This window comes from Vigna umbellata, chromosome 8 (genome assembly GCF_029865625.1).
Source record: "Vigna umbellata cultivar VRB3 chromosome 8, Vumbellata_1.0, whole genome shotgun sequence".
NCBI lineage: Eukaryota > Viridiplantae > Streptophyta > Magnoliopsida > Fabales > Fabaceae > Vigna > Vigna umbellata.
The window spans coordinates 24,614,252-24,629,121 of NC_142172.1; the positions used below are offsets into that span (position 1 = coordinate 24,614,252).

At 34.4% G+C, this 14,870-nt stretch overlaps 1 protein-coding gene across 3 annotated transcripts; it reads right to left on the minus strand.

The window, feature by feature from the left end:
- Positions 1-2,674: 2,674 nt before the first annotated feature.
- On the minus strand, positions 2,675-5,650 carry LOC148194323 ((+)-neomenthol dehydrogenase-like). 3 transcript variants are annotated; one of them, XM_088097352.1, is made up of 8 exons: positions 5,420-5,650; positions 5,114-5,205; positions 4,777-4,845; positions 4,622-4,683; positions 4,266-4,512; positions 3,506-3,580; positions 2,926-3,102; positions 2,675-2,798 (listed from the first exon to the last, which is right to left on the minus strand). In XM_088097352.1, the coding sequence occupies exons 4-8, from the start codon at positions 4,639-4,641 to the stop codon at positions 2,757-2,759; spliced, it is 561 nt and encodes a 186-aa protein (XP_087953478.1). In that variant the 5' UTR covers positions 4,642-4,683; positions 4,777-4,845; positions 5,114-5,205; positions 5,420-5,650; the 3' UTR covers positions 2,675-2,756. The 3 variants fall into 3 exon arrangements, with proteins under 3 accessions (XP_087953478.1, XP_087953480.1, XP_087953479.1); XM_088097354.1 differs by having other exon boundaries at positions 5,114-5,313; XM_088097353.1 differs by having other exon boundaries at positions 5,314-5,650.
- Positions 5,651-14,870: the final 9,220 nt, after the last annotated feature.

Sequence of the window (14,870 nt, forward strand, 5' to 3'; positions counted from 1 at the left end):
TTGATTGTCTTCCTGTAGAGAACAAAGCATAAAATTTAAATTAGAACTGAAATATCATCTCACATTATAAGTCACAACAAATACAAACTGAAAAAATCAGCTTCCCATGGGATTGAGGATGCTATAGTAATATCGTGCATATGTATCTAAGCAGTCTACTATACAACCCTTTTTGTCTGAAATAGTTATTTGAAAGGAACCATCAATTATTTTGATAACAAAAATCTTAGTTACTATATCAACTTAGAAACTAACTTACTATAGTATTTTTTATTTTATCAACTAGCTTAAAAAGAAGAAGAATTGTTTGATAATACAGTAATGATATATACCTTATCTATTGGAATCTTAAACATCTTACCTAACTCTTCTTTTAATCTTGCTTTAATATATTATTAAGCTTAAACACAATTATTACTCTTAAATTAATATTACACACTTACGTTAGTGGATGAAACACAGGTACAATGTATATATTTGACGAATATTCGTAAGGTGTGGAGGGATATGGACATGATAACATCATGTTGAAGAGCTAATTGACCCAAATCTGATTTAATTGGAGAGTGTTGTAGGAAAGGGGATGAAAGTAAAGGTGGAGAGACAACAGCTTAATATATCCAAGCATATGCCAATGCAGTGGTTGTAAGTTCAGATTTGTGAAAGCTACACATTGAGTTGCTTTGCTGTGTTTCCTACATTGTACATAGCTTCGTCTCAACTTTAATGTCCCCTCAACTATGAAGAATAAATAGCTAAGTAGGAAAAGAAAGAAAGAACTTATACTCCAACAACAGTAGAAAACCTTTTTTATTTTTATTTCAAAGTAATATTTCCCACTTCCTTTCATTTCTTCATAAAAGTAGAAATCTCTTTATTTATTTCTCAAACTTTTCTTTTATTAATTTTTTTTTGTATCTTGGTTTTTTTCAATAATTATATTTTCTTCGATTTTTCTTGATACAAACTGCTCACATCCTTCTCCAGAGACAACCTTTCTTGAACAAATTATTATGTCAAATTGTTCTAAGGTTTAAGAAAATCGTGAAGACAAAGCTCATCAAATAAAAATACGTACAAATTATTATAACAGTAAATGGAGAGTGTATAAAATTTAATACAAATCAATATGGAGTGAGCAAATTGATTTAAGCATGGGCAGTTGAGAGAAAGAGTAGCAGAGATAATGGAAGAATACAGTTCAACATTACTATGCCCAATACACACGAGACTTAAAACACGATTTTTTGTTCTTCAAGAATCAATGAAAACTAAATTAACAGGATAAAAAGAGGGGAAAAGTGTTACAGAGAAGAATGTGAACTATAATTACCTTCAAAATTCTCCAATCCCCGCTGTGGATAAGGCTCCCTCCTCCACCTCTCTCTCGTGTTAACGCCGCTAATTTCTCCACCAAACGAAACACAATCCCCACCAATCTAAGAAATTAGTGAAATTAATAGAAGAAAAACATAACAAATTAGGGAAAAACATAAAACCTACTTGGTTAGACTTCAGAGAATTAGAGAATTCGAGGAAGAGGCAGCGGAGCTACGTGAGCGGAAAGAGGCAGCGGAGCTGCGTGAGCGGAAAGAGGCAGCGGAGCTGCGTGAGCGGAAAGAGGCAGCGGAGCGTGAGAGGAATGAGAGTGAGAGGGAACGTGAAGAGAGGAATGAGACGAACGCAATGAGACTGAGAGAAAACGTAAAGAGAGAAATGAGGGAACGTGAAAAGAGGAATGAGAGTGAGAGGGAGCGTGAAAAGAGGAACGAGACTGAGAGGGATCCTGAGATATTATAACTGATTTCTAAAAGTCCGTTATAATACATCAATAATAGGTTTTCAACTTATTTACAAGTTTGCCACCGTTTTTCATATTATAACTGATTTTTAGAACTACGTTATAATATGTCTTAAACTTATTTACAAATTTGCCACCGCGTCTCATATTATAACTGATTTAAAAAACTACGTTATAATATCTCCCTATTATGATGGATAATTTTTGTCCGTTATAATAGGTTTGTTATAAAATGTCATTTTTCTACTAGTGAAATATTTATGTAGCATTTGAATCAACACAACAAACAATTTTCTGCAGCATTTTTATATCCAAACATCAAATAATTTCCTGCAACATTTTTATCAAAACAGCAAAGAATTTTCAGCAGATTTTTTCTTATTTTCTTTTCTTAAGAGTTTTTATCTAAAATATTATGAAAAAGAAGTCAACTAATTAATAATAATTGAATCCAAATTTGCAACAAGATTATACTAAAATCACAAGGTATGGTGCATAATATTTGTTCAAACCTCTTGGTACATTCACACGTTCATACATCCAAATAAAATTAATTTTGCAGCAATCCAGTTAATACTTTTAATATAATATACTAATAATCCCAAAGGAAAAAGTTTATTACAAACCATCTAATATATATATATATATATATATATATATATATATATTATAATATTTTACACCCAAAATCTGAAACGAAAACTTATCTTAGCTTGCTATATAATATATAACGTAATAAATGTAATATATATAACAATATATCAATCATGACTAACATCCCATACAATAAATATATATGCCCTGCATCCACACTATAAAAATATATATTAAACAAGATTTTAACCAACTAATACAATAAAATATTTATGTAGCATTTGAATCATACACGTCTCTGTAGTAATAACACTTTGGACTTCAATACTAATTTAGCAACTTGTAATCACAACCAGAACAATTATGTTTGAGCTTTATCATCTTTTGTTATAGCTTTTCCAACCTGCAATGACAAAGAAAAGTTTAATGAAGTTTTGAAACACTCAAGGTAACATTGCATAACATATGATTGGCTATTCATTAACTATTCAGATGAGATGAAGTTATTTGCAAAAGAAGTTGTTGCCTACCTCTAATTGCCCGAGAGTGGATGATACATTCACAATTCTTGGAGAGTCAGATAATTGCAAGAGGGGCATAAGGGATTCTATAGTTATTTTAGCGCCATAGTAATTTATTTGCAAGCATTCTTCTGCTAATTCATATGTTTGAGTCACTGCCCTTGTTGCTTCCTCATCTGGTATCACCTGAAAACAGTGGCAGCTCAATGACACTCTGAAAATCCTACAATTACACAGAACTATTTAAGTCTCTTGCACATTCAAGAAATCTATTGAGTTGTAGTAACAATATGCAGGATAATCTAATCATTAACACTGCAAAAGAAGAGCCAATTCCAAAATCCTTAACTGTTGTTAAAATGCTTTCATAATTCCTTGACTTTGTGTTGGGCTTAACGACAAATGCAAGTTCATGAGATGAGAATTTTCCAAGCCTTTATAAGCTCTACTTCTACCATTTCAATAGTTGACATGGGATGGGATCTAGATTTTCAAATGGTCTAGAAAAGTTGAAGACTTTAGGTCTCTTTTAGACACTGCAACTTTCCATGTCTATTAATTAGATTTCAGAACACGCTTATATTCTTACCTCACGATTCACGATGACTGTAGTGATTAAGTCTCTGTCTTCAATTACAACTCCATTGATTCCCGCATTGTTAACCTGCATAGAACAACATTTCATATTGAAACATGCTAAAACAAAAGGTTACCATTTGTAAAGAATTGATTCCCTTCAAGCCATTACAAAAATTTATCCTAATCAAATGATGACTAGATGTAAAAGGAATCTGTCAAATTGATTCAATGAAATCTCTTTTTAACCTCTAGTGCCTCTACTGTCTTAAAAGTATCATTAAAAGTAATGGTTAATGCACACACCAACAGGTTTGAACAATTTTTATACAAACCCAATGAATTCGTTTAACAAATGAGCAAAAAACAGATGAATTCGTTTAACAAATGAGCAAAAAACAGAAGACTTTGGTTGGAGATGAGATTTTCATGAAAAGTTAGAAAGAGAAATAATAAGAAATATTCAAACGTCTTAATGAAACAAACTTGGAAAAATTTGATTTGTTTCCATTTATATATAATAAATTTATTTTATCTCTAATAAATATAAGATCTCAAGCATACTTCTTGATATTAGTGAGTAATATGATAGCAGAAGATAAGAGAGGCACGACAAAACAAGTTTTAGATTATATTGATACCATCTTAAAAACTATAATAAAATAATTTTGTCTTTAAAGTTTTCATTCAGTGAAGCTTAAGCACGGAAGATTTATGAGACAAACTTGAACTTAGAACAAACAAAAGAGAGAAGCATGAAAGTCTGATTTTACCAGAATATCAAGTTTACCAAATTTGGATTTGATAAAAGCTGCAAAAGCAGCTACACTTGCAGCATGAGCCACATCTAGCTGATGAAACAACAGTAGATGAGAAAGACCAGAGGCTTTGAGTGTCTCCAATGCTTGAAGACCCCTATCTTCATTCGTTGCAGTGAGTACCACCTTTATTCCTTCTGAAGCTAACTGCCTTACTATCTCTAATCCAATCCCTTTATTTGCTCCTGTCACCACTGCATACCTGATCAACTCAACCACATCCCAAAGGTCAAAGGGACTCAGAAAATGTATATTTTGAATACAACAATATAATTGGTATCTCAAACTTGTGAGAGAAAAAGCAAGAATACCTCTCTGTAGCTTCCCCCATCTTCAGTTTCAACTATGAACTGATATGCAGCTTATTACAAACCTGTTATGGTTACCAAGTTGTTATTTATGCATATCTTTGAGCTCTGAATATGAATTCCACAAATTATGGTTTCCTATTCATTACTAAGAATACCAATGCTCAAGCCGGCATGTCTGTAACTACAATCTTCTACAGTGCCTGTCGATTATGTCTTGCTTCTTTCTGTGCCAAATGAAAAGGACAAAAAACTTGAAAATAGATTTCATAGAAAAAGAATAAAATATTTACTATTCTTTCTGTTACCGTTCTTTTTCTTATTAGTCAGTTTCAATCACCACAAGTGTTATTTAAATAATTATTAATAAGTTTCTTTTTAATTTCTCAACCAGTAACAGCAGTATCATTCAAAGCCGGAATTATCCAAACAAAAAACAAAAACAAATTAAAAAGCCGAGAGACGACTATGAAGAAGATGAACACGCAAACTAACCTTTTGCAGTTTGGCTCTACTCTCGTGACCAATCCTCGATCTAGGAGCTTTGGAGGCCATTGCGAAAATCAAAACGCAAGCACGAAAAGTATCTGTTTTTTAGTGCAACAAAAGCTTTAAATCTTGGGTGATTAACAAGAGGAAATAAATGTAGAAAAAAGAAATTCGTGCAAAATAGCTTTGCGGGGAAGAAATAGAACCTTATCACGCGAGGAATTGCATAAATCGAAAATGGATGAGAGAAAAAGAGGATTAGGGTTTTTGCAATTCAAAAATTTAGCTCAATGAGAATTAAACATTACTTACCAATTAACCATGGTACCAAGGCCGCACAATGATGGTTCGAATGAGGGAAAATTAGGGTTTCAATGCGCGACCTACGAAAGCTCAACGAAAGAGAACCGAGGCTCCACAGAAGGGGAAGGAGGGCTCGACGAGAGAGAACCACGACCAGAACACTGATTTAGGAAGGGTTGAAGTGAAAGAGAAAGAAGAATAGGTTTGGTGGTGGGAGTGCCTCGACCCTTTTTCCAAACAACAAATGGTTGCAGCGCGAGTGAGAAAAAAAAGAAAGGGTTGACGACTTAAAATAAGTTAATTTTATTTATTTATTAATTAATTATAAATCCGTATAACGAATCCGTATATAATATCCGTATGTAACATTTTTATTATATACGGATTCAAATCCGTATATAATAATCAGTATATAAAATGCAATTTTCTTGTAGTGAAAGAATGCTTCAAAGACCAATGTGCAAATGGAAGATACCATGGGTGCTCCTACCAATGTGCCAAGTAAGCTAAATCAAATGAAAACAAACTCTTAAAACCTCCATTTCTCATTGCAATTCACGGCTGAAACAAACAAAGGCCAAATCTCAAAGTGGAAACATTCCTTGGGTCAAAACAAGCATCTTTTGTGTTGGTCCAAAAGTGGTAAAAATTAAATGAAGCAATTTCCTCTCTCGTACAAACTCCAAACGGTTTTTCTTCAAGAATTATGCATCCAAAAGCTTTCTTCCACTCTTCAATATAGAGAACAACTTCAAGAAACCAAAGTTAAAGTTGCAAATGAACACAAGAACAATAAACCCAAACTTCTACTCATCAACCCATCTTTAACACTACCATTTCTTCAAGTTTCTTTGCAAAAACGAAAATAATACTTAGACCATTAATTCCAGTTCTGTCCAGCCTCCATAACATCACCAAGATCTGATCCCAACCTTGTCTCAAGCTTCAAAACCGAAAAATGCAAGAAAAGAGTTAAACCCACAACACCCACACATCATCTTAAGCTCTCTTCAACCTAAAACTACATAGAACTTCATTTTTATCATCCAACCATATAGAATGAGATAAAAACCGAGAGGAACAGCAGCAAAGGGAGAGGAAAACGAAATATAAAGTTACTCAAACCCAACATCCACCATGGAAATGCAAAGACAAGCTCCAAAACTCAAACTCCAAGCACCAAGAACAAGCAAATGGAAGTGGAAATGAATAGTTTTTCACCACCAATAAGCTAAGACAACCAAGAGTAAATTAAGAGAAGAAGAAAATCTGCATCTTGCTCATTGAAATGGCCAAAAAAAGACACCCAAGTCAAGCTCTCCATAAGAGTGTTCATACAAGAAACCCTAAGAGAGAAAAGCTCAAAAACGTCCAAAAAAATGAAGTGTGTAAGAGTCTTTTTGTGTGGTTGGCTAAGGCTCTCTAAAATGCCGAGAGTTTCTCCTCCAAATGGGGTCCACAATCAATTAAAAACCCTAATCAAAAAGGCACATGTCCTACAAATGGGTCTTTTTACAAAATTGCCCCTAAAAGGGTCCAAAACACCTAATTCTAATTAAGGGCTTCTAGAAAACGAAATTACAATTTTAATTAGAATCTAAATGACTAAATGTTGAGCCTTTGAGTGTGTCACGTCATATTCCAATGCTCCAGATGATGTTTCCACAACTTTCCTGCAACCAGAAATGCACTTAATCAACTCAGAAAACCCAAATTAGCACAATTACAAATTTCCGACCAAATTAAGCAGAATTCAGAAAACGGGGAAATAATAGACAATTAGACACAATTCCTTGGTTTATTTAAGTGCAATAAACTAAATATAATTCAAGAAATAACGACTCATCAAAATAGACCACACTTAGTCTTTTGCACTCCTGGGCAAAACCAAGACGAAAACCAGGGAACTACTCAAACATGAGGGAGGTGACACAGACTCGACAGACAAACAACAAAGACTCCAAAATAGGAACACAGTTGCACAATTCTCACAAAATCTGGACAAAGAAAAGAAGTAGACAATATCCAACACAGAATCAATCAGAGAAAGCAGATACTCATGAAATCATCCAAGCAATTCAAGACATGGCAAAATGATCAATCAGCTCAAGAGGTGAATCAGAAACAACAGAACCTCACAGATGCACTATCACTGTATCTCTCAAGTGTCTAAGGTAAGAAATGTCAACTCAATGCACTCAAGAAAGCAAGCAACAACAGACTTGGCAAATCTCTAATATCAACATCAAAACATATGCATGTTCAAATCAAAAGGTCTTTTATGGATGTAATGGGGCCAAGGACATGGGAGGATAACATATGGATGAGAAGCTATAAACCAAAAGAAATAGAGGAGCAATGGGGAACAAGTGTAAACACAGTCAAATCATACCCAAAACCTCTAATTCAATCCTCTTTTTGACCTCATTATTCACAATTTTTTTTTTCATTTCATTTTTTTTTTTCTATTGTTTTTTTCATCCTGTCTCTTTTCTTTTCTCTCTTTTCAAAACAAAACTGTAAAAGACAAGATTTACAAAAACAAAACAATAAGAGGAACCAATTAGCCAACTCATAAGAATCCCTAAGGAGACCACACTTGTTTCCAAAACACTTCCAAAGCTCCAAAATTCCCTAAGGTTAAGGTAATCATGGTTTTTCACTTAGGGCTAGTGTATGAGCTTCAAAACAAAGAAATGGGGGAAAGTATAGGCTCAAAAGGGGTTATCAAAGGATCAAAACAAGGTAAGCTTATTTGGCTAGAGAGGCTCAAGAACAAAATTGCCTTTATCACTTCCAAACATGCATATCAATCAAGAGTTATCAACAAGAGTCAAGCCAAGGCATATGCGCAAGCAATCAAGAGGCATATCAAACACAAGAAAGAACATAAAGTGGCTCAAATCTCACACAGGGTAATTGTCACAATCAATTCAACCTCTCAAACATCATAATCATCTTCCCAAGCAAAGAAAAGCAAGGGATTTCAAACCAATAAGTATCAATCAAGTGAAGTGAAAGACGAGTCTACAACTTTAACACAGTCCAGAAATGAAGAGAAACATGTAAAACTGTACACAAGACACGACAAAAATAACCTAGAAAAGAAAAAAATTTAACCAAGAAAACAAAAACTAACGAAGAAAAATAAAAATCTCCCCCAATAGACCACACTTAAACTACACAGTGTCCTCAATGTGTCATAAGCATAAGATCGAAAATCAAAACAGTGAACATATCATGGACAAGTGCAATAAAAGTAGGGAAAGGGGAAGAAGAGAGAAAGAAAACTCCCCTGATCATGGTGGCAGTTGCCAAATTTGGACTATCAGGGAGATGTCTTCCACCACAGGATTCAACAAACAAGTTTTTAGGAGGAACAACTTCATCAGTACTGTCATATAATCCAGAACGAGATGTTTCTTCTTTCTTCTCCCAGCAAACTGTTCCATCAGTAGCTTTCCTTCCACTGGCAGTTGTTCAGTGTGTGACACCGGAATGGAGATCTCTGGCTCAGTCGAAGAAGTAGCAGTACACTCTCCTTCATTAATCATGATTTCCTTAATGTCAGCACCTGTATTCTCATTTAACTCTGCAGCATGATCATTAAACTCACAATTAATAGCATCTGTTATACGCTTAGAATATGTCTGTAACACATAATCAATTTCAATACAAATCGGGCAAGAACCAGATTCACAATCACATTCAAAGTTCTCAGAGAACTGTGTCAGATCAAAGTTCAGTCCTAACTCTATAGAGTTATCAGATTGCATAGTTTCCACCTCAAAATCAATATTGATATATGCATCATCAACAGAATCAAAGGTCAGTTCAAGGCTATTATCATTCAAAATTTCATCACGGCAATCATGTCCATTCAAAACAACCCTTAGACCAATGGGTTCAATGGCTGATACTGAATCAAAAATTTTAGAATGGTCAATCAGATCTGTATCAGTATCAGTCATGAATCCTATAGAATCAGTGTGCATCAAATCACAGGCATTTGAATGCATAAGCAAATCAGGTAAAGTGTCTGGAATCTCAAGTTCAGAATAAACCTGTTTTTGCTCATTGAAAATTTTCTTACCAATCTCCAAGTCATCAGCTGCATCCTCAAGGCTATCATTTAAATCAAGGTCAGTGCAAGGATAGTGAACCTCAGGTATGTCAATGTGCTCTACAGGGAATAATGAATCCACAACATGAGTGTGCACATGTCTATCAATATCAGAATCCAGAACAGGCTTAAATGGTTCAAGTTTTACCAATTCAAAAGCATTAAAATTTGCTTGAACCTCAGATACATGAGTAGGGATTTCAAGTTTACAATAAACCTGCTCGGGTTTTTCCTTTACTACCTCACTTGGATTTTGACCCGCCAGCTTGCAGAGCAACTTCTTTGCCTCTGTTGGAGTTCTGTCCATCAAAGATCCACCAGCAGCTACATCCACTAATATCCTTTCATTGTCCAGGAGCCCTTCATAAAAGTAAATCAAGAGCAAATGCTCTGAAATTTGGTGGTTTGGACAGGCTGTGCAGAGCCTGTTAAACCTCTCCCAATAATCTGCCAGGCTTTCTTCTTGAAATTGCTCAATGGTAGTGATCTCCCTCCTAATGCTGATTACCTTTGCTGCTGGAAAGAACTTGTTGAGGAATCTCTGTTGTGTTTCCTGCCAACTATCAAAAGGATACTGGTATAGGAACCAGTCTCTTGCTGCACCTTGAAGGGACATTGGAAACACTTTCATCAACACTGTCTCCTTTGAAACACCAGGAGGCCTCATCGACAAACACACCAAACAAAACTCCTTGAGGTGCCTATATGGATCTTCATGTGCCAACCCATGGAATTTGGGAAGACTCTTGATTAGCTCATATATCCAGTCTTGAGAATCTGTCATCTCCTCTATTGTAGTGCAAAACCTGTCTCAGACCTGGACTTCCACTTCAAACAAAGATTAAACCAAACATATAGAAACATAACATGGGGGAAAACCATTATTTACATAATTTGAAACTTCCAGAAACAACAACTAAATGCACAAAATACAAAAAAAATAATAAAAATCTAAAAACACAAAAATCGATAAAAAAAGTAAACCCAAACAAGACTAACTAAACATCCTAAAAGACATCACACAACACAATTGAACATGCGACACGCACACACACTAACACAACAAAAACCTAAGACCGAACCGTTGGTCCCCGACAATGGCGCCATTTTGATAAGAGGGTCGCACCTCACACAAAAGTTGATTGCAAAATTAATGCAGTATAAACTAGGAAGTGACTCCTAGGTCGTCTCTCAAGGACCAATTGTGGTTCAGGTAATAGGTCGAACACATTAGGGGGGGGGGGGTTTGAAAAGGTTTTGCAAAAATTAAAGAACTTAATAAAGACACATATGCAAACAAACTAATTTAAGCTAGCATGGTTATTAAACTAGCACTATTAAAAGCTTTAGACAACATTCAAACATCAAACACTGTTACAAACTGATTAACAAACACTGTTAAAAATAATTAAATGCAACACTAACTCAAACACATAAACTCAACCTATTAATTAAATTAATTAAAAACCAAAGAAACCAACAAGCCTAATTTAATCCTATCAAATTACTTGTCATAATGGCAATTAACAAATGAATTTAAAAGTCCAATTGGCCAAAGAAAGAACACATGGTCGTGAGTCATCATGCACCCAAGTCAAACTTCAATTTCACCTTAAATAAGCCACAAAATGTGTTGACTTCTTCTCCCATGTGCACCATTTTTCAAGAAATTAAGCATGTGCCTTCCATACTCTCCAAGACCGTCCCCTCTCTCCTTCCATGCAGCAAAGAAATGATTTTATACACCAAAGCACACAATTTACGTGAACCACCAAGTGGAAATGCCAAAGAATGCTTCAAAGACCAATGTGCAAATGGAAGATACCGTGGGTGCTCCTACCAATGTGCCAAGTAAGCTAAATCAAATGAAAACAAACTCTTAAAACCTCCATTTCTCATTGCAATTTACGGCTGGAACAAACAAAGGCCAAATCTCAAAGTGGAAACATTCCTTGGGTCAAAACAAGCATCTGTTGTGTTGGTCCAAAAGTGGTAAAAATTAAATGAAGCAATTTCCTCTCTCCTACAAACTCCAAACGGTTTTTCTTCAAGAATTATGCATCCAAAAGCTTTCTTCCACTCTTCAATATAGAGAACAACTTCAAGAAACCAAAGTTAAAGTTGCAAATGAACACAAGAACCATAAACCCAAACTTCTACTCATCAACCCATCTTTAACACTACCATTTCTTCAAGTTTCTTTGCAAAAACGAAAATAATACTTAGACCATTAATTCCAGTTCTGTCCAGCCTCCATAACATCACCAAGATCTGATCCCAACCTTGTCTCAAGCTTCAAAACCGAAAAATGCAAGAAAAGAGTTAAACCCACAACACCCACACATCATCTTAAGCTCTCTTCAACCTAAAACTACATAGAACTTCATTTTTATCATCCAACCATATAGAATGAGATAAAAACCGAGAGGAACAGCAGCAAAGGGAGAGGAAAACGAAATATAAAGTTACTCAAACCCAACATCCACCATGGAAATGCAAAGACAAGCTCCAAAACTCAAACTCCAAGCACCAAGAACAAGCAAATGGAAGTGGAAATGAATAGTTTTTCACCACCAATAAGCTAAGACAACCAAGAGTAAATTAAGAGAAGAAGAAAATCTGCATCTTGCTCATTGAAATGGCCAAAAAAAGACACCCAAGTCAAGCTCTCCATAAGAGTGTTCATACAAGAAACCCTAAGAGAGAAAAGCTCAAAAACGTCCAAAAAAATGAAGTGTGTAAGAGTCTTTTTGTGTGGTTGGCTAAGGCTCTCTAAAATGCCGAGAGTTTCTCCTCCAAATGGGGTCCACAATCAATTAAAAACCCTAATCAAAAAGGCACATGTCCTACAAATGGGTCTTTTTACAAAATTGCCCCTAAAAGGGTCCAAAACACCTAATTCTAATTAAGGGCTTCTAGAAAACGAAATTACAATTTTAATTAGAATCTAAATGACTAAATGTTGAGCCTTTGAGTGTGTCACGCCATATCCCAATGCTCCAGATGATGTTTCCACAACTTTCCTGCAACCAGAAATGCACTTAATCAACTCAGAAAACCCAAATTAGCACAATTACGAATTTCCGACCAAATTATGCAGAATTCAGAAAACGGGGAAATAATAGACAATTAGACACAATTCCTTGGTTTATTTAAGTGCAATAAACTAAATATAATTCAAGAAATAACGACTCATCACTATGTTTTGAAAATTGATTTCATGCTAGTAATAACTACTTTAACGGTCATTTATTTTTAATATGTTTGACTAACATTAAATGCAAATCGATTACATTAATTGAGTATTCAATTAAGAGCTGAGTTAGTTGTAATACTGTTACACTATTTTATGTAACCGATTACATTACTAACATAATCGATTACTTGTGTTTGATATGACAAAAACTTTAAATTGACACAATTTTTGTAATTTTGTAGACATTTGATCATTCTAAAAATTTCATATCTTACAGTTTTGATCTTAGAAAGATTTATAGATTGCACATACGCTTGATAAGTGTGAAAAATACTTGCTTTAATACTTATAAATGAGCTTAAAGTTGTAATTATTCATGTGTTTCCTCATTGAAAAGTTGTAATTAGAAGTAGGAAAGCTATGTAATAATTTGTATAGGAAATTCTACATTATTTGGAGTGTTGACTGCATTGTCTCGCTAAGCGCACGCCATTAGTCGCTCAGCCAAAATGAAGATTTTCGCCTAGTGCACCAGCACTATGCATAGTTGTGTGCTAAGCGAATTAATTAAATGATGTTGGTTTTAAAAGACGAGACAAAAGCAAAGAAAATTACTTCTGACAAACATATCACGAAAAATACTGGAGAATTTCAGAAGACGATCAGGAGACTACTTCAAGGCATCCAAAAAACATTGTATGCAAGGGATTGCAAAACTGTGTACGTTTTAGATGACTAGGAGTAACTAATTCTTTCTTTCGTTGGAATTGAATGTAATGACTGAAATTTGATGTAATTTTCCTGTTCAATATACATCTATGTTCATATGCTTTTCTTGTTTTACTTGTCATTATATGGGAGTATGATAGATTTTATATATTCAAGTTGTACTGGGAAGTAAATTTGAGTATGAACGTAAGAAAAACAACCTAAAGGAATGATGCTAGGAATAGTCTTAATTCTTTTGGTCATTTATAAAAATCAGATTTGAATGCAAGGGTTATGTTTAATTACTTAAGGAATTAATAATTGAACATATATCTTTATAACTTGTTTTAAGGGATTAAACCAAGATATGGTGATGTTAATGTTTGAATGCAAATTTTATTGTTCATAAAGTTACTGTAATGTTAGTCATGAACTCAATTCCAACGAAGTTTACTTTCCACTTTAAATTCAAATTTTAATATTTTGTTAATTTCATTACTTTAAGTTTACATGAATCAAATTTCCATTGTTATTAAATTGAGTTTGGTAAATAATCTCAATTAGATAACATAACTCAATTCCCTTGGGAGAACGATACTCTAAACTTACTCTTTATTACTTGGAACGATTTGGTATACTTGCCAAAGAACTACCAAGTTTTTGAGAGCTCCAAGAATTAAGAAGCAAAGATTGTAAAGAGCCTTGACCGATTCTTGAGAGAAGATTGAAAAACCTTGACAGACTGATCAAATCTACATTGCTGAAGCTGTATTTACTGTGATCATAAAGGAAATCTACACTTGTTGATTGTGTTGTTCCCTGTTCTTGTGCAACAGGAAGAAGAGTGAGGAGCTCTTGGACTTTGAGAGGGGATTCTCAAAGGGATACTACAACAAGACTGTGTGGTGTTGTGTGTGCAGGTGTATTCTATATTTGATTATTTGAGTGGGAAAGGTGTTTACATTATGAGAGTGTGTTCACTGTAAAACCTTTGGTGTAATTCTCCAATCATTATAGTGAAATATCCTTCAATCCTTGGTTGATTGGAAGAGTGACTGGATGTAGGCATTAAGGCCGAACCAAGATCAAAACTGTGTTTGGTCTTCTCTCCTTATCTCTTTACATTTTCATTGCATACATATTTTGCTTACTACGCAAGAAAGATTTCAAGATCATTCTATTTCTGCAAAAAGATTTTGAAAGTCAACATTTTTATAAATCACCAATTCACCCCCTCTCTTGGTGTTGAGAAACAAGCCTCATCATTTCTAACAATTGACACCAGAGTTGGTTTTCAAAAGTTATTTTGAAAAACAAATCGATTACCCTTCTTGTTTTCAAAAGCTTATGTTTCTCAAACCGTCGGTGAAGGTTCATCTACAAACAGACCATATCTGTTTGCTGTTGAAAATTACCCTTTTTTGAAAATTAGA